This window comes from Lacerta agilis, chromosome 6 (genome assembly GCF_009819535.1).
Source record: "Lacerta agilis isolate rLacAgi1 chromosome 6, rLacAgi1.pri, whole genome shotgun sequence".
Lineage (NCBI taxonomy): Eukaryota > Metazoa > Chordata > Lepidosauria > Squamata > Lacertidae > Lacerta > Lacerta agilis.
In genome coordinates, this window is record NC_046317.1 from 49,906,527 (window position 1) to 49,927,006 (window position 20,480).

Consider the following 20,480-nt stretch of genomic DNA (forward strand, 5'->3'; position numbering starts at 1 on the left):
TACAGCTATTGTGGGGGGGGGGGGGGTCTGGTCTAATACATATCTCTGATATGCAAGCAGGCCTAGTCAAACAAGTCCTCTGAAGTGCAAGGGCCATAGCTCAGTGGTAGAGCATCTGGTTTGCATGCACGAGAAGAAGAAGAAGAAGAAGAAGAAGAAGAAGAAGAAGAAGAAGAAGAAGAAGAAGAAGAAGAAGAAGAAGAGGAGTTTGGATTTGATATCCCGCTTTTCACTACCCTAAGGAGTCTCAAAGCAGCTAACATTCTCCTTTCCCTTCCTCCCCCACAACAAACACTCTGTGAGGTGAGTGGGGCTGAGAGACTTCAGAGAAGTGTGACTAGCCCAAGGTCACCCAGCAGCTGCATGTGGAGGAGTGCAGACACGAACCCGGTTCCCCAGATTACGAGTCTGCCGCTCCTAACCACTACACCAAACTGGCTCTCAAATTCAACCCCAGCACATCTCCAGGTAGGGCTGGGAATGCACCCCAAAATCTGGAGCTCTGGAGAGCTGATGCCAGTCAGTGTAAATGATACTGAGCTAGATGGACCAATAAGCTGATTTGGTTTATAGTTTCCTATGTCCCTGTCAGGTGGTAGGAGGAGTGGAGACAATGGTGGAGAGAGGGGGCTAAAGCTTTAGATACCCACATGGCACAGAAGAGGTGAATGAGCCTTAATAATGTTGCCTGATCAAAATACTGTGGTTTGTAGAGTTCCAATGGAAGAAAGATCTACTGTAATGAACAGAGTTGAAGAACTACAAATGCAAACACTCACAGAGGCACTCGCTTCACTTTCACATGCAAATATTTGGTCCACATGCACTTCATTTATTGATTGCTTAATGTAGCTCTTGTGCACTGAGTTTCTATAGAGACTCACATCACTCTCCCTAATCAGTCATTCATTTTCTCTCCATCCTCCTTACAAACAAGCCATATCAGTTTGCTTTACATTTCAGGTGGGCACAACCAATTCTTTGATCAACACAACTGTTTGTATTCCAAGCCACAAAGCTCCAGAGGCTGTACCAAGGGAGCACAAATTAATGTTTTGGGATCAGCTAAAGGAATTCAGTAGGTTTGCAGGCCTTTGCTTATCTTGCACAATTTGTTCAGCTTTCAAGATACAGGTTTTTTACATTATCTGGGTTTTCAAGATCCAGGTTTTTATCGGCATTTTGGGGTAAAGTATGGGCTGACAGTGGAGAATGCAGACACCTTGTCACCAATTCACAAGCAGAATAGGAAGCCCGGGAATGACTTCCAGGCACAGTCCTGCAAATAAATAGGGCCCCCATTTGTGGTGCACAGAGCACAGACAAGAGGGAGGATGATCACAGGTGAGTCATTGGGTGGAATGAGGTTTCATGACAGTATGACCCTAGCAAAGCTTAAAGAGAAGGAAAGTAGGGGAAAAAATCATGTGTGCTCCACATTCCTGAACGGGTGAAAACAAGGGGTTGTGGAAATAAACTGCAACCTCCCAAGAGCATTATTGCTTGGGCAAGAGTTGTACCACCATCTACAGAATTTTCAGCCACTGGCCATGCTACAGTGCTATTCCCAGCAGACTGGCAAACTCACTAAAAGGGCAGAAAGGAAAATGGCCAGGCATGCTCATGAACAGACATAGGCATGCATGTACAAAAGAGAAGACGGAGGGCTCAGCCTATAAATATGTTGGATCAAATACTGCTATAAACTGTTGAGCCAATAAGGCCTGGCCTTCCTAAGTGTATTGCCCCACTTGCTATGCCTCTGCCACCGGGGAAGCGGGGGGAAACACGGAGCATAGGGGTACCTGGAAGTCAGCTCTTTAAGCGCAGTCTTTATTTCTTCAGGGTGGTTAATCTGTTTGCATCCAAGGCAAGGCAGGCAGACAGAGATTGAAGCTGCCTTACCTGCAGTGTTGTGAACAGGTGCCTTATCTGCAGAGGCCTGAGCAGCATTGCTGTGCTTGTTTATTGCTTTGGAGTAAGCTGACAAGCGGTGGCGTGCGGGTGTTTTAGAGGCGGGAGGCTTCTTTGGGGCGGGTAGCTTGGAGAAGAAGGGATGCTTATGGGCTGAAAGGGGTTTGGGCATGGAGGGAGGTTTAGCTGTCGATGGAGGTTTAGGGGTGGATGCAGGTTTAGGGACCAAGGGTGACTTTCGGGTAGAATGCACTGGTGTGGGGGGAGTTGGAGGTGGCTCAGTTTTTTTAATGGTGGCTTCAGGTGTGGCTAAGCCACCAGACAAAGGAAATTCTGAGGAAGTGGCTTTTTCAGTTCTTGATTCTGGGGAGGCAGGACGAAGAGTTGTAACTCCCATTGTCACCAAAGAGGAAACAGTTGCGTCTGAGTTTGACAAGTCTGAAGTTAGCTCTAGCGAAGAGGTTGGCCCTTCAGCTGTTGGGGATTCAGATTCTGCTCCTGTTTGGGGACTCTCTGGCGTATCAGGTGCTGAATCTGGTGTGGTTTGCAGAGCTGGGCTTGCAGTCAAGACAGCCGTTGGCTCCAGCTTAGGAGATGCGGTGGCATCTCCCATGTCGACACCGGATTCTGGTGGGGGGAAAGAGAGACCAGCAGAACAATCAGCAAACAGATGCACAAAGCCACGCCCTCCTCCCAGAAAACCAGTGGGAACGGAAGGCTGATATTTCACTTTTGCACAGAAGGTGAGCCCTACTTTGAAAGCGAGTGTGGCCAGGGTCACAGGCAGCAGATTATAGATGCCGTTAAAGGGCAGCACATTGCCATCTGTTTCTTCATAACTTGGACTAGAATGTCATTTGAATTTTCTCCCAAAGATGCAAAAACATCTTGGACAAAACTTAGTGAAATGGCATAATATAGCATAGCACTCAAGACATAAGACACCCCAAGCGGAGGCAGAATGCATGAAAGGAATGTCATGGCTTCCAGTGCCGTCCCTACTATTAGGGTGAGGAGGTCTGTTTCAGATGGAGCAGCATCAGGGGGCAGCCAATGGTCAATTCGTAAACTACAATGCCCAGAATTATTTGAGGGAAATAATCTGTTCCAAATGTGCTTTAAAGGTGTAGTGTGTACATGGCCTGTATTTGCATGGAGTGGCATAGCCATCCATCTGGGGACCAATAAGGGCTAAGACCTCTAGCGTGCATAGACTCAAGGTGTGTGTGCTGCATGAATTCATATAAGCCAAAGTGCCACTTCCTGGTGCTATGGTAAGGAAAAGAGAAGCTAGCATGTTTTAAACACACTGTCATCACCCTGGGAGAGGAAGGGGATTGATGCTGGCAGGTCCTTGTGTATAATGGTGGTGCACTGAAGGCAGGAGACAGGTGTTTGCAGCTGAAAGGGAAACTGTTCCTTCCAAGCATTTTTGCCCATCCTTGGCAAAGCGGCAAAACAAGAAGGAAGAAGGAATTAACTTCTCCTGTTGGAGAACAGTTTTGACAAGGATAATCATTGGGTGAAGGCAGCCAAGGAAATCACTACACTCCTAGGCGGCTGGATAATCTGCACCTGTCAGCCAGTGGAAATTTATTTCACGGTAATCCTGAGTGGCATTAATTTGGGGTACAGATAAGGAGCTCTCCGCCTTATCTGCTGGATCCTCTAGTTCCACTCACTTACCACAGAGAGAGTCCTTACAGGAATAGCCATCTGGGCACATGGAACATGGAGCCCCTTCCTTGTACGGTTTGCGGCCCTTTATGTTCCCCCTGGAAGTGAAAAGACCCAGGCGTTACTCAAAAAAGGACTAGGCAATTCCCTAAGGAAGGAGAGCGTTGACACAATAGAAATAAGAATTTCATAACATTTTGTTGCTCCCCCACATTGACAGCTGCACCTAAGAACACTCTATGATCACCATTGATGGCTTTTGCAAAGAGTTCATCTCTCCAGCATGTAACTACCTTCCCAGCTTCACTCGGAAGATGGAAGGTGGCCAGCTCAGCTAAAGAGGGTGCTTTGAGGGACTGCCAAAAGGCATCAACTATTTGGTGACTGTTTGTGGCTCTTTTGTCCCGGATTCTACAGCCAGTAGACCTTATGAAGATGATTGCAAGTTGCCATTTTAAAATGAGGTAAAGGAAGGCAGAGAGAGGACAAAGATCATCGGGAACATACTGACCAATTTGACCCCATTTTCAGAAACAGCAGCATCACAGCTCTGTAAATCCTGGAATTAATACAAAAACCTTATGCCAAGAGTAACTACAGTTTAACTAAGGTTGACTCCTGAAGTGGATCTTCATTATCTTGTATATTTACAGTACCTGTTAACTCCTTTCAGAAGTACACATACAATGAAATCCAAGTAACTGTTCGCTACCTTGATCGGTAACTATTGCTATTATGGTGCCCACTTACCCAGATAATGATGGGCAGCAGCCCTCATCATCTCTTACCATGCTGCCTGGTCCTGATGGGAGTGGAATATCTGCAAGGCTCCACTTGGACTATCCTTGCTATAGTTCCTTGTTCACAATAAATACTATGACCCCCCCCCACACACACACAAATGATGAGAGAACAGCAAAATTCTGCAGCCAAGCTGCCAAGAACATAATGCAACAGTTCTGAAGGAGTTGTACTGACTGTCAATATGCTACTGTGCTTTGGGTCGAGTGGGGAACAGATGAATCTGTCAGTTTCAGCTTTTCTCAGTTTCTCTTTTTCCTCCTCATCAGTCCTTCACACTTCCATATCAGCTTGTGATCCCACCCCCCACCAAAAAAAAAACACAAGTCCTCATGAGCATTTCTCCTAATGTACATATTAAATTTGCTTAATGTACACATTTTTGTAAACCAACTTTCCTTTCTATAATATGCTATTTTCACTAAAATATGCATTGTTATGTACACTTACCCTCAGTATGTGCATTACTTGGCTATAAACTGCATTGCAAAATTAGGAGAACTGCAAATTGCAAAAGGCATCTGGGTTTAGGCTAGGGAGATTCACTTGTAAATGTAAACTGGATTGAATTTCTCCCCCCACCCATAGTGCTTGTAGTGATATTTAAAAGCCTACATGGCTTAGGATCTGGACACTTGGTGAAATGCCTTGTCCCATAACAGACCTCCCTATCTGCTAAGACCAAGGGGGGCACACTCTTGCCACTGTCATAGTTTTGGGAAATTTGGTACTATGCATCATTATTAGTATTACCACCCACTCACCCACCCTTCACCAGAAGAGCTCAGGGCGGCTCACAGCAATGTAGAATAAAACATCAAAAACGGCTGAAAATAAATTGCAGCAACTGCACAAGCAGGAAGAATCAACATGGTTCAAATCACATATTCCAGCCAGGCAAAAAACACTCAGGGAAAAACACCCCAGCCCCAACAAAATGAAACTTACGGTGGCTCATAGTTGCAGACTACCAAATGCATGTCGGTGTCATTCAGGAATTCCAGGGTTTTGCAGAACACCGTCCCACAGCCCACACGCTCACTACTTGCCCAGACCACCTACAGCAGTAAGGAAGAGCAAGTTCTGTTTGCTATTACAGTCAGAAAAAAGAATTGACAAATATTGCCACCCTAGTCTTTAAGCATTTGTATTGAAGCCACTGGTTCCCTGGGACTACGTGGGTGAACATCTTTATCGCTATCTCAGCCACAAATTAAAACTGAAGCCAAGACACCCTCCACCTTTTGGACCCAAACAATAGAGCCCCATCACAATAGAGTCTGTTCATTTTAGTAATGATATGGGGATGTACACGAGAAGAGCCTGCTGGACCAGGCCAAAAGCCCATTTACATCAGCATCCTGTTCTCACAGCGGCCAGCCAGATGCCTGTGGGAGGAGCTGAGTGCAGCAGCACTGTTTCTGCTTGTGACCCCCAGCAACTGGCAGAGACACATCGCCTCCGACAGAGGAGGTAGAACACAGCCATTGTGGCTAATACCCTCAGCTTTACCCTCAGCTCTATCCAGGATGAAATAATAATAATAAAATAATAATAATCATTCATTCATTCATTCCCCAGCCACTCTGGGTGGCTTCTAACAGAATGTTAAAATATAATAGTCTATTAAACATTAAAAGCTTCCCTAAACAGGGCTGCCTTCAGATGTCTTCTAAAAGTCTGGTAGTTGTTTTTCTCTTTGACATCTGGTGGGAGGGCGTTCCACAGGGCAGGTGCCACTACCTAGAAGGCCCTCCGCCTGGTTCCCTGTAACTTGGCTTCTTGCAGCAAGGGAACCGCCAGAAGGCCCTCGGCACTGGACCTCAGAGGTGTTCATCCTTTTTGAGTCCATGAAGGGCCGTCTCGTCATAGGGGCTGGGTGGCGCGGCGCACCAGGGCGCCGGGCCCCCAGGGGCGCCCCCACGAGCCCGCCGGCATACCGGGCGCCCCCTCCCCAACCCGACCCCACGGGCGGGTGGGCGGGCAGGTGCTCGCGCGCCGGCGGCACAGCCGCTGCCGCCCATGCTGCTTCCCGGCGGGCTGCTCCCCGGCCGCCCAGCCCCGTCTTCGAGCGCAGTGAGTGGGGGGGAGCCGCACGGCCCCGGCGGCGGCCTCCCCCCACCCCCATGGGCGGCCGGGTGCTTGCGCCGCCCGCGCTCTCCCCCGGACGCCCTGCCATGCCGCGAGCCTCCCCCTGCCGGAGGAGTGCCCTCCAGCCCTGCCGGCAGCGCTGCCCTCACCCGTTTCCTCCAAGGCAAGGCGGCCGTGCTAAGCTTTCAGCTGCCCAAGCAGCCGGCCAGGGAGGTCAGCCCGTTTTTCCTGTCTGTCACCATCGATGCCAACTTAGCCATGGATGTGTGTGGGATCTTGCCCGCTGCGCCTTACGAGAAGGCTGTTTACCAATGGGGGAAAGCTGCACCTGGTGAGCTGCTGCCTGCTTTGCAGCGGATGAAGATGTAGAAGCTCAGTGCAGGGTCCGTGAGTGAAAATGGAAGTCCCAAGCTGACAGGGGCGCGGGGGGGCGCCAGAGGGATCTTTGAACCAGGGCGCCGGATAGGCTTAAGACGGCCCTGAGTCCATGGCTCCTTTGACCAACTACATTCTTTCTGCGGCACCCCTGCGGGGCTCAGGAACCCAGTTATGTCACCCCTTGCCAGCAGAGCTGGCAGCCTCTCACCCTTTTTGGAACACCTTCCCTTGTGGAGTGTTCCCTCAGCCTCCTCTCCTTGGGAGTCCTCTAGGCAGACGCTGCTGCTGCCACCCCTGGTTTCTGAGCTGCCCCCACCCCAAAGAGAGCTGCCCCCATCCTCACAATGCACCACACGGGCCTGTGACTTGTCTCCCCACCCCACCCCACCCCGCAATGATCTTTATTGATTTTATTAAATATTACAGCTATCCAATTCATTATTCAAAATAAAATAAAATACAAAAAAGAAAAACACACTGCCCCACAGAGGCCTGGGACTTGTCTGTCCATTCCCAACAGCAAGGGCTGGAGGACTGGCTGGCTGGTCTCCCTCGTCAGCTTGCTTGCTTGCTTGCTCGCTCCAAGGCTGCCTAAGCTCCTGGCATCCAGCACCCCCTGGCCAGCCCCGGAGGCATTATTTGCCTCCAGAGCTTGTAGCCAGGGCTGCTGCAACAAACAGCTGTGCAAGCTTTTGGGAGGGCATCAGAGGAGGGAGGGAAGGAAAGAGGGACAGAGGCACCCCTGACCATCATTCAAGGCACCCCAGGGTGCTATGGCACACTGCTTGAAAACCACTGATATAATCAGATACCTGTGTATAGTGACCACACATCTGCCCTTCTTGGCAGGTTAATGTTGTCATATTATAAAAGGTGTACTCGTTGTACCACTCATCCACCGCCATCTTCACATCCAGGTCGCCAGACATGGCAAAGAGGTTCTCGCCTCGCCGTCCACGCTCCGCATTGTGTTCCCAGATGCATTTTGTTGCGTAGTCCTTGGCAAAGGCTTCCAGCTCTGGATCCCAGCTCTGAAATTAGGACAAAGCAGGACGTCACCATCGCGCAGAACGGCTTCTCATACAGGCCAACCGCAGGAGTGCTTCCCGCTGGAATTTGGTCAGCGTGCCTGGCCGGCCTAGCAAAATAGGAAGGCCTGGAGCTCAGCCCAAGGAGAGGGAGCTGTTGTCATCAGAAGGAAAAATGGGAGTCAGTCCTCAAGGCAGCTTTTCCAGCTTCAGTTATAAATGGTTTTCACATGTACCCTTCCTAATTAGCTAGTGTATCCAGCAGCAGCACACTTGTTTAGAGACATCTGAGTGGTTCGAGGCATCTGTAAGGCACAATCGCAATCATTTCTGGCTATTTGGAGAACACTGGACCTCTTCAGGTGCCTTTGCAAATACCAGTCCAAGCCAAATCTGTCTGCAATATGCACAGATAGTGAAAATATTGCAGCCACTCTAGACTGCAAGTTGGAGATTACATTTTTTTTAAGGCTCCAACTCTTGGTTTGCAAAAAAAAAAACTAGTACACCAGCAAAACAGAATTAGTGCTGTCCTCACTCTGATGAGCTAGCTTACTACAAAAAAAATTGGTTTTAAAAAAATTACTTATTATTTATTAACTGCATTTATAGCCTGTTCTTCAGCCAGAAATGCTCCCAGAGTGGTTTATGTCAACAAAAATGACACCGTCTCTGCCTTCATGACACAAAAGGAAAGGGGGATGAGGAGGGAAGAGGAAAAACAAGCAAATTAAGGTACAACATTCTTAATGTTACAAAATACAAGATAACAGCCAGCTAGGATGAAAAAAGGCTTCTCAGAGTTCAAAAGGCAGGCCTGTCAGACCCCAGAGAAATAGTCTGGTGATTCCTGGTCAGCCAGAATTTGCTGACTTCATTGGGTGAGGCATTGGCCTTCTGGGTGGCCAGATGGAATCTGCCAGCTTCTTATCACTCCTGTCACTAGAGGTAGACCTGGTGTGGTGGTCGGCTGACTCCACTACTCCCCACTCCCTGAGCAGATTGTTTGCTGAGGAATCACAGGGCAGTTGTTTCTGAAATCTTCCTTGAGGATTTTATGTGGAGGAGCGTTAAAAAATGATTCCCAGATGTCGTAATCTAGCACGTCAGGGAGAGGGCCGCCATCCAGGACTCTCACAGCCTACCACCTCATTTGGCATAAGGTGCAGGATGGGTTCGGAGGCCAGTAGCAGAGCTGAGGTACAAAGCCCCCTCTCTCCCTTACAACCCTGCTAAGAGGAAGGTACAGTAAATATGCAGAACTCCTCCCTACTGTGAGGATAAAGTCATGCCCAGTTTAACAGCTGTGCTTGGCCAGAGCCAATGCAAACATCTGGAAAGCTTACTTAACAGAGACCAACAGCTGCTTGCCAACAAATCCCTCTAGTGCCGTGATAGACAGTCCCTTCTTATCCAGCTGAGCTCCACAGGCTACTTTAGCAGCAGCAGTTGCTAAGCAGGAAGAGCAGAGAGCATTTATGTACAAGAGAGTGCGGTTAGGGAAGGTTACAGTACAAAACTGAGGCAATGTTTTCTTCTTCTTCAAAGGAGCTGCCAGCGCTTCTGCGCTGCCATCCAAAACAGTCAAGCAAAAGCAACAGACAGCCTTGACTAACAAATTCTGAGGCCCACCCCTCTAAGACATCTTGGAGCGAGCCATTTGCCACAAGAAATGGTGTGTCATCTATTTGGTCAGGAGGAGAGAAAAGAAATGGTCCTGGTTCCACTTTGCTTCCAAGCGTGAAGCTATTCCTGACACGGAATCCAGCATCCCTATGGTGAATTTCCCACCCTGTTCTGGCCACATGTTTCGTTGAACTCAACACACTGAGTTTCCTCTCGGCTTTCCAATGTGACAGCAGGCAGGATTGGGGAGTTCCACAAAACAATGCAGACTGAAGGGTGGGAATCTCAGCACAGAGCTGGAACAATGCACAATGGAATTGTATGACTATGACCATGTTGAACAAAGCCCTGCTGAGTCAGACCAAGGGCCTACCTAGCCCAGCATCCTGTTACCCAAAATGACCAACCAGATTGTTCTGCAAAGTCCACAAACAGGACGTGCAGACAATAGCCTTGCATGAATTGATACACCTCTAAGTTGTCCCCACTTTTCTCTAAACTAAATTGCGCCAAAAATTGTAACGTTTCCTTGCAGGAGAGCTGCTCCAGCCCCTGGATCGCTTTGGCTGCTGTCATGTATACCTTTACCTGTCCTACAATATCCTTTTTTGGAGGGGCAACAGGTTGAAATGTGCAAAATATTCCAACCATTTGGCGAAATGGGCAAGCGGTGCAGATCTCTGAGCAGAGGCGATATATGCAGAAAGGGTCACACTCCTGTGAGCAACTGCCCTGCCCTGTCCTAACTGCAGCTTCAGGATCAAGTATAAGGGAAGCCCCAGATAAAGTGCATTACAGTAACCTCAACGTGAATTTTGGAGAAGGAAAGCTCTTATCCTAAACATCTGCTGCCTTGCGGGATATCTCTGGGAGAAGAAAAGACTAAGGAGTAAATCCTGCACAAATCTGGAGCAGAGTCCCTAAGATGGTTGGATGGCGGTTTGTGTGCCTCCTTCTGGCAACTCCTGCAGCCAAGCTGGTGCCAAACGTATTGCTCTGCTTTCCCTTTGGACCTCCATACACCCCCAGGCAGTCACTCCAGTGCGGCTATGATTTTTCAGTGGTTTGACTTCACCCCTGGAAGTGCATTCCATTGTCTCTCGAGACAGATGGATGACAACAACAACAACAACAACAACAACATTTTAATGCTCTCTATGTTAATACTGGTTTTCCCAGTAGTAATGTACGGAAGTGAGAGCTGGACCATCAAGAAGGCTGATCGCCGAAGAATTGATGCTTTTGAATTATGGTGCTGGAGGAGACTCTTGAGAGTCCCATGGACTGCAAGAAGATCAAACCTATCCATTCTCAAGGAAATCGGCCCTGAGTGCTCACTAGAAGGACAGATCCTGAAGTTGAGGCTCCAGTACTTTGGCCACCTCATGAGAAGAGAAGACTCCCTAGAAAAGACCCTGATGTTGGGAAAGATGGAGGGCACAAGGAGAAGGCGACGACAGAGGACGAGATGGTTGGACAGTGTTCTTGAAGCTACTAACATGAGTTTGGCCAAACTGTGAGAGGCAGTGGAGGATAGGCGTGCCTGGCGTGCTCTGGTCCATGGGGTCACGAAGAGTCGGACACGACTGAACGACTGAACAACAACAAATGTTAATATTTCATTTGGCGGGTGTCAAAGCGAGATTTAAGTTCTCCATAGTTATTCTATTGTAACATTTGGTGGAGTTTTAAGGAGGAAGGTCTGAGTAAATCAAAGCATTTAAGAGAAGGGGTCTCCTGTGGTTTTTAAATAAACAGCTGGAACTTTATTCAGCCCAAGTGGGATCCAGAAGTAGGTCAGGGAACTTCTCTTGAAGGTCACTTTGAGGGTAGCTAGTCTTTTTATTTATAATTATTATTGTTGTTATTTTATTATTATAATTTATTGCCCAGCCTTCACCCAAATGTCCCAGGGTATGTTACAATAATTGAAAACAGCTTGAAATAGCTTACAAGCACAGAAATAAGGTGGGTCCTAAAAATATGCATCTCAAGGGTCAAAAGCCGGGATAAAGGGGTGTGTTGTCAGCATTTGCCAAAACATGTGTAATGAAGATGCCAGACACACCTCTGTGGGGAGGTTTTTGTTGCATGACTTTTGAGGATGCCAAGGAGCACCTACAGAAGCAGAACAGGAATCTTCACAGTCCTGCATTGCAGATGTGAATTTTCAAACTCCCATAGGAATACATGGAGACTTAGCATATAAATACAACAGAACGGTAGGAATCTGAACTGCTAGAATGGACTCTCCCACTCCAACCCTATCCACTTCATGGAAAGTACCATTTTTGAATGCATCAACATGTGGAAGTTTTTTTTAAAAAAAAATCTTTTTGCCAATAAAAAGGTAGCCTATCAGGGTAAAAGTTCAAGTTCCTTTATGTGCTACTTTTCTATTTGTAGGGAGTAGATTATGCAAAGATCTGTTGTAAAAAGTGATTCTTCCACCTGTAGTCTGGAGTGACATAACCCATTTTCAGAACCATCTTCATCAGCCTGGTGCCTTCGAGATGTTCTGAACAGAGCCGTCTCGTCATAGGGGCTGGGTGGCGCGCCGCGTCAGGGCGCCACGCTCCCCAGTGGTGCCCCTGCGAGCCTGCCGGCATACCGGGCGCCCCCTCCCCAACCCGCCCCCACCCCTACGGGCGGGTGGGCAATCGCACGCCGGCAGGCAAGCTGCAAGCCGCCCGCCCTCCGGAGCCCCAGCTGGAGCGCTGGGAAGGGCACGCAAAGCCCCGTGCCACTCCAGCGCCATGCCCCTCATCCCCCGCTCGCCCACCCCCCCTCCCGAGGGGCGGCCAGCGTGGGAGGGAGGCGGGCGGAGAGGCGACACACCGGGGGCACCGAGGGATCGTTGCGCCACGGCGGCCAATCCCTTTAAGACGGCCCTGGTTCTGAACTAGCGCCTTCATCAAGCTTAGCCACCAGAACCATATTGGCTGTGGCTGTTGGAAGATAGAGTCAAAAATATCTGGAGGGCACCAGGCTGTCAAAGACTGCTTTAGAACTTGCCACTTCATTCTGCTACAAGGATGGAAGGCACTCTCAATTATGGTTCTCTCTGTTTCTCATTTCCCTAGTCTTAAATCCAGTTCTCCACATATTGCAGCAATTGAGGATTTTTAAAATAAAAAATCTTCAGCATTTTGGTGCAAATATTTCCTAATATACACATTTTTGCAAGCATTTTTTCCTAACCTCATGCATTCTTGTGTGCTATTTTCATCAATATATTCATTTTTACACACACTTTCCCCTAATATATGCATTTTTATTTTTTTTAAAAACTGTTTGGTTGGTGACCTGCTAGCAAAATTCAGATACATGCAAATTTCAAAGGCTTGCTGCATTTCGGTTCACAGGTTGTTTCTGAAAGTGCAAACCTAGATAGATTTGACTTCAAATGGGACCTGATGTCATATATGATAAGTCAGCTTCCTTAATTAGGCCCACAGTCCCCACCCCCATTGCCTTATGTTAGGCATAGGCACACTCCAGCCCTCCAGTTGTTTGGGACTACAACTCCCATCATCTCTGACCACTGGTCCTGTTAGCTAGGGATGATGGGAATTGTAGTCCCAAACATCTGGAGGGCCGGAGTTTGCCTATGCCTGCCTTATGTTGCTGTTTTGGCTGCTGCATCCAGAATGCAGGTTAACTCTGTGTACCAGTGCTGGTAGCAGCACCTGGCACCTATGAGCCTTTCCAAGACCACCACAGATGCCTGCCATGTCCTCACTTCCTGCCTGCTATAATACGGTAGGACAGAGTATTGCAGAACGTGTAGTTTTTTTGCTGGCTATTACAACTGCCCTGGTCCTGAAAGCACATTGGTAGGCAACCTAAGGCCCGGGGGCCAGATACAGCCCAATCACCTTCTCAATCAGTCCAGTAATCAGCGTGTTTTTACATGAATGGAATGTGTGCTTTTATTTAAAATGCATCTCTGGGTTATTTGTGGGGCATCAGAATTCATCCCCCCCCCAAAAAAAATATAGTCCAGCCCCCCACAAGGTCTGAGGGACAGTAGACCGGCCCCCTGCTGAAAAAAATTGCTGACCCCTATGAAAGCACTCCCCTCCCATAGTACAACATATCCCTTCACTTAAACAATATTATGATGCCCCTCCCCTTTTGATCCTGGAGAAAGTTTTGGCACACTGCAGGAGGCAGTTAAGTTAGGTGGACATCACACTTGGGTTTTGATCTGTGCTGGCAGAGGAAGCTGGGGATTTGGGAGGCTGGTCGCACATTTTGAGAAGGGTCTTCCAAACTACCAAAATTGTCTCCAAACCTAATTCCTTCAATTTACTGGACTCTATGGTAACAAACATGGTGTCTGGGTCAAGAGGGAAGGTCTGCTGCCGCCATCTGTGGTGGTGGTGGGGGGGAATTCGGAAAGGAATGAAACATCCTACTGTTACCACTAAAAGATAAGCCCAGCCCAGAATGCTGAAGGCAACACCAACTGGCCATTTGCAAGCAAGGCTGTCAGATTTGGGGGCCTTGGCGAGAATAGCCTACTCAGTGGTTCCCAATTGGGGGTCTGTGGACCCCAGAGGGGTCCACATAATCCACCCAGGGGGTCTATGGCTCCAGTCACATAACAAAAACATTTTCAAAAGTAGGGGATCCATGGCTTGGCTTTTGAAAAACAAGGGGCCCACAGTACTTCGATAATTGGGAACCACTGGTCTAGCTCATAGTTTTCTGGGGAGAAGGAGTTACCATTAAAACTATTAGGTCTGTGGTGCAATCATTCCCATTTTTCTTGATCAAAATAGCTTTGAAAGGTTGGAAGAACAGGAGGTCAGTTCCTGGGACACTAATTCCTCCCCCTCTGGGGCAGCCCTCTGTATAATTTTTGGGAGGGGCTGAAATGGCAGGTCCAGCTTGAGTTTATTATTCCCTTTTTTGTGAACCAGAGCCAGACTCCATATATAAGGATCCAACAGCTGGTTTTCTTGTTCCATTAGAATATAGTTTGGCAGACATAGCTTAATGTATATATAAAAATTTCCAAGGCAACCAGTTCTGCTGATCCAAACAAAATTGAAAAGTGTGACTTCAGAGAAGGGGGGGAGATTGGGAACAGAAGAAACTGACCACAAGTTCTGATGTTAAAGAGGGGTGGAAAGCATAGGGAGAAGCCTGAAGCAAATGGAGGTAACTTTTAGCATCCACATTTTGAACAGAGAGAAGGAGCATTTTCAGAAGTAGTACTAGTACTAGTACTAGTAGCATTTTCAGAAGTAGTACTAGTACTAGTACTAGCACACAGGATACATCTAGGAAGTATAGCATAGGGGCTGACATAACTGAAATTGTTTAAGCCCCACGGTTGCCATGTCACCTGAGCAGATCCCGATCAGTTCATTTTTTGGACTAGCAACCATCAGCACCATTCCCATCTGTATTGCAAGTATAATCAAACACAAGACTCCTGAGACACACCTGATAATCTCAAAAGCCTTCAGCCTGAAAGCAGCCTCACAACACCAGCAGGTCTTTCCCACTCTTCAGGCCAGAAGTGAAACAAAATACATACACATAGCACTTTTTGTTCCACTAAAAAGCCAAAGGGTCCATCCAGACTAGTAGTTTTCCCACATTTTCACAACGTCCTGCTGAAGGCCAGATGGAGCATATTGTTCTGGTAGTTGTTGATCTGCAGCTGCTTCCAGTTTTAAAGCTACTACTTCTTACCTTAAGGCTTACAAGGCCTAGGTACTGCAGAGCTGCCTTTCTCTGCGTGCTCCCTCCAGTGTTCTCTGGTCAACATCAGAAGCCACAACTGAGATGGGGTGGGTGGGTACAAGCAGGGTCTTTTCAGTCATGGCACCAATGGGTTGAAATGTCTTTGCTGAGATCTGTCCAGTCCCATCTTTATATGCATTTCACCAGCTAGTTAAATGTGGGGTTTTTTTAGGAGAAGACAGATGTTTTTCTAGCAAACCTTCTGCCAAGATTATTATACATTGCTGTCTGATTATGGGTCTGGTTTATTGACAGGGTTTTATTTTAATTGTCTTGTTTGTTTGTTTGTTTTTAAAGTATTTTTTATTAAAGATTTTCTTGATTTACAAAGGTAGTGCAATGTCTCTCTCGTATTTTTTCCATGTAACGTTTTTATAAGTCAATTTCGTTTGTTGAGACATTAGGAAGAAAAGGGTTTAAGAGGTGGGTGGGATGGGGGAATGGGTGGGGTGGGGTGATGATGTTTCTATTTTACTTAATATATGTAGGGTTTGGTGTCAGCGTTGTTTGTGCAGGTTCTCTGTTGTTCACTTATGCTCCTTTGGTGGTGAGAGAGGTTGGGATTGGCGTAGGGTGTGATTGATCATTTGTAGTTGGCTGTGGTGGTCTTTGGTTTCTTGTGTGAGTGGGGTGGGTGAGTGTTTTTGATCAGGTTAGCCATATTGATTTGTATGCTGTCGGTAGATTTTTGTCATTGTCTTGTTGGGCTGTGTGTGTGATGAAGGGGAGCCATAGTGGGGTGAAAGCGTCTTCTTCTATTTGTCCCCGTGTCAGTTTCAGCTTACTGGTTAGTTTTTCTAGTAGGGCTGTTTCCCATACTACTAGGTACCATTGGTCCATGCATACTCCTGATAGGTCTCTCCAGTGTCTGGTTATGATGTTTCTGGCTTTTAAATGTCTTGTTGTTAGCTGATCTGAGCTCAAGAACGGAGGGAAAGTGGGCTATCATTAAAAATAAATAAATCCATGACCTGCTACAGGAAATCACTTAAGGAAAAAGCACACCACATTCCATGCTCCATTACTGTTTGTGCTCCACTTACTGAGAACCCCATACCCACACACCAACTGCAGAAGCCACATTCCTAATTAAAGGGCTATGAATGGTTCTTGGCAGAAGTCCTACAGCAGGGATGGGTAACCTGAGACCCACCTGATGTTGCATGATTCCACTCCCATCAGCCCCAGACAGCATGGCCAGTGGTTGGGGATGATGGGGGTTGCAGTCCATTAACACTTGGAAGAGCACCAGGTTAGAAAACCTCTAAAAAGTTTTAGCCTCTTACTAGTTATCCTCTTCAATCAGAGCTGTTCTTTTTGTGTTTTGGTTGCACCCTTACAGTCACACACCACAGACACCTGGTGGAGCTCATCTGCTGGCTTCTTTTGGGAAAAGCTAAACCCACCGCCAGAAGGTTGGTGAAAACATAGGACAGGGCCTTGTTGGTGGCAGCACCTGGTTATGGATCTCCTTCCCTAGGGAGGCCCCCATTTCTGGTGAGTTTTGTTTGGCACGGGGGTAAAAACATTTTTTATTCTGGCTGGATTTTGACATTATTTTAATGTTGGTTTTAAAAGTTTGGCCTAATTCTGTTATTGCTTTGAATTGTTTTCTTTTCTTCTAAAGCCACCCAAAAGTGATGTAGAATATTTTAATTACTTTCAAAATAAAGTATTATTGGCATCCTGCATCAGGCAACTTACACAATCGTGTCTCGAGCTCCAACCTCCTTAAAGTATCAAACGTATCAGGATGTGTATGGCTACGCTTGTACAATTGCAATATTTCAGAAAGAAATGCATATGTACAAGAACCGTGCAAAGATTAATACAGGTACAGTGGAGGTATAAAAGTGAAATAAAATTAAATCCATCTGTATCGGCCTAGAAATACCCAAGACGTACAATGCACATGAAATGTCTTTTAAAAAGTGGTTTTTATGCTGAATAAAGCCAGCATATTTCACAATTCAACAGCATTTAGCTAAAATTTGATTTTTTCTGAATAGTACAGTATTTATTGAACTTCTAACTCATATTGTAACTATACATTCGTGCTTAAAAGAAGGCGTCCGAGTATTTTGCAATGACAGGAGACAGTTCATATATTCAGCTATGAGTCACCATGTGGGGGGTGGGGAAAACGTGCAGTAAAATTTTAGCCTGTGTGTGAATCTGCCCCAAGCAAATATGGTCCACTAAGCAACAACAACAAAGTAACTAAGGGTCAGTTTATTCTCGAAGGTATTTTTGTTGGCTGTATGTTCAAGTGTGTGTGCTGGAGCTTGCTTGTCCCTCCTCCCCATCAATCCTTTTTCCTTGTCTGTCATGCCTTTCTAGAAATTGTGAGCCCGAGGGCAGGCTCTGTCTTAGTACTGATTTTTGTAAACAGCTCTGAGAACTTTTTTTTTTTTTTTTTTTGGCTAAATGGCAGGGTACAAATGCCGTAAATAAAATAAACACGATCGTTGCATATCTTGCTTAGCTAACACGAATCTAAGGACCTGCTTTCCGTTGTATGATTAATCTCATCACAGAGAAGCTGAGAAAAGTGATAAAACCAATTATGGCTGGTGATCATTTGCCATCCCGTCACTTACCACTCTCATTGAATGTGAGTCTAGCTTTGGGTTAATTTTTATATTTGAAAAAAAATGGTTTGTCATCTGTACACAAAACTGTATCATAATTGGGGCAGCCGCTGCTGTCAAAAAGAGATCTTGTTCCAAGTCATCCCCCACTCACCTTGCTAAGCCATTCCCATCACCTTGGTTCCTCCAAAGCTTCTCCTACCTGCTCCACTCATGGGAGCATCACCTGACTGCTATGCTAGCTAAATGGGATAGCTAAGTTCAGAGGCAGCATACAGTTATGTGCTCTTTCCCCCACGTCCTCTCTGAAAACATCACAGGCACATTTGGCCAGCCACTGCAGGAGCCATCCTAGATGTGATGTGGGAGATCCCAATGGGTCAACACTTAAATCCAGGCACCAGGGATGCCTATATCCACCCCCAGCGGCAGGAAAACAGTTTAGATTTAGGCATCTATTACAGGCATAGGAGCAAAGTTTAACCTGCCTCCCAAGCGTTGCGGCTCTTATCTCCTCTCCTCCCCACAGTTGCTTTGTAAATGTCGAAAAGAGTCAATATTCGGGAAATCACTTGACAGACCTCCCATATTCCATCTACTTTGACTTTTAAGAGGTCTGGGTTACATGCAAATGAGTTACTTACTGAAGACCACAAAAAGTACAAGGCAGAGGTGCAATTCTAGCCCCAAACATTAATTCTCTGGATCATCCCCCCCCCCAATTTCCACCACATTTCCCACTGGCATATCCCCCCCCCCAAAAAAACCCCAATTTACTCCCAAAGACTCACTTCTCCTGCCCCCAAAGACGGGGAAACCCCTTTTTCCTCTCACCTCACTTGTGCTTGCCCAGCCTTCCCTCAGTACAGCCTGACTTCTTGTCCTTCCCTCGGCCTCCAGTTTAAAGAGGCGGGACTCAGATTTAAAATGTCCAATCAGTGGGTCCTCGACATCCCAGGCAGGCCAGCCTACCTCCAATAAATCGCATTCGCCATCAAAACATTTTGCAGGTGCCGGTCCTTCAGCTTTAACTGTAAATCAGGTAAGGCAGTGAGTTCTCCCACCCCTTTCCTGAACCTAAACAAACCTGAATCACCATCATAGGAGGGGAAGCAGAAGCAATAAGCCCAGCAATCAATAAATAAATTTAAAACAAAACCTTTTTGCAGTGGAGGGGGGGGGAAATGGGTAGAAGTAGGTGTCAGGGTGTTAGGGATCTTGTCAACAATGATGGCACAGGCACTATCCAATAGATTCCTGTTGAAGCTAGATGACCCTGTTAACACACAGGGTCTCATTAGTAATGGTGCTACCATCAGCTGGGCTGGAGGAAGGAGAATCATTTGTAATCAGCCATGCCAGAGTGATGTTTGAGTGCCGAGTTTCTGGCAACAGTAGCACAACCAAAAAGGAAGAGGTCTGTTTTGTGTACCCTGAAACTAATGAGTTACAAATGTGCAACCTTATCTTTTTTATTTTCTTTTTTCTTTCAGTATCTATAGAAGTCCAAATGATGCTCTGGTAGAATTGTGATCCAAGTAGCTATGCACTCTCAGTACAAACAACAAGGGTGGGAGGGAACAGAGGAAAAGGAACTTGCCCCAAAATGACCAAGCTGTTTGATATCATAACCAGGCACAGAATTCTGGTGGCTGGGTCCAAGCTGCCTTCTTTAACTTATACTAATTCATCACAGGAAGCTGACAAAATGCAGGTGAACCTTCCATTTGAAAAGCTCCAGTGAAATGCTTAGTGCTAACTAAATAAGCTAAATGAGCTCAAACTCATTAAGGAAACAGACTTCTGAAGTTAACAGAACACCTTACACACAAATAGATCACAGTGATTATAACAAATATTTGGCATGTGAAACTACACCATGAAGATCTACAGAGAAAATCAATCTAGGAGCTCATTTCACTTAGAACTGAAAAGCTTTGCACTTACTTGCCTCATTCACCAGTTAGATGCACTCACAAAAGAAAGAGAAACTCTAAACAATCATTTTATTAAACAAACAAACAAACAAACAAAAAGTTGCTATTTCCAGAGAAATATTCTGAGCAAGAAGACAGAAAGTCTCTGAATCCCCACATTACAGCAAAGTCCAGGGCTGCCCACAGCTCACTTACCATTTTCAGCATATCTGCAGCTGGAGGGGAAACCTTAGCACGATACTGATTGTGCAGGTCCACGAGTAACTTCTTGTCCTCATCTGTAAAAGAGCAGCTGAGCTCCATCGCTGTGAGCAACAGGAGGAGGAGGAGGAGGAGGAAGAGGGGGGGAATTTGCAGGCCTGAGCTCAGCATTGTGGCACTGTCTTGTTTTAACAGCCCACGGGTCTGGCAGACAGCTTTAAATCCCTTCCCAGAATAAGGAACACCCAAAGCCCAAGATCGCAAGGAGGAAATTTATCTTTTTATTAGAATGCCTTTCGGAGCCATAGAGGGGACACACCCATCTCACGGAGTATCATTGATGGAAGAAGAATAATGGTCCTTAAGGGACGGTCAGATGAGCCATGCCCATTCGATGAAATCAATTGTGTGCATGAAAATGATGCATCAACTATTCCTCCAGTAAGAGGAACCTGGCTTGCAGGGTCATGGTGCTG

General features: G+C 46.6%; 1 protein-coding gene across 2 annotated transcripts; it reads right to left on the reverse strand.

The window, feature by feature from the left end:
- Positions 1 to 816: 816 nt before the first annotated feature.
- Positions 817 to 20,472, reverse strand: PI16 (peptidase inhibitor 16). Of its 2 annotated transcripts, XM_033152564.1 has the most exons (6): positions 19,999 to 20,472; positions 7,674 to 7,892; positions 5,341 to 5,450; positions 3,601 to 3,689; positions 1,669 to 2,541; positions 817 to 1,605 (listed from the first exon to the last, which is right to left on the reverse strand). In XM_033152564.1, exons 1-5 carry the CDS (start codon positions 20,173 to 20,175, stop codon positions 1,700 to 1,702), a joined length of 1,437 nt encoding a protein of 478 aa, XP_033008455.1. In that variant the 5' UTR covers positions 20,176 to 20,472; the 3' UTR covers positions 817 to 1,605; positions 1,669 to 1,699. The 2 variants fall into 2 exon arrangements, with proteins under 2 accessions (XP_033008455.1, XP_033008454.1); XM_033152563.1 differs by having other exon boundaries at positions 817 to 2,541.
- Positions 20,473 to 20,480: the final 8 nt, after the last annotated feature.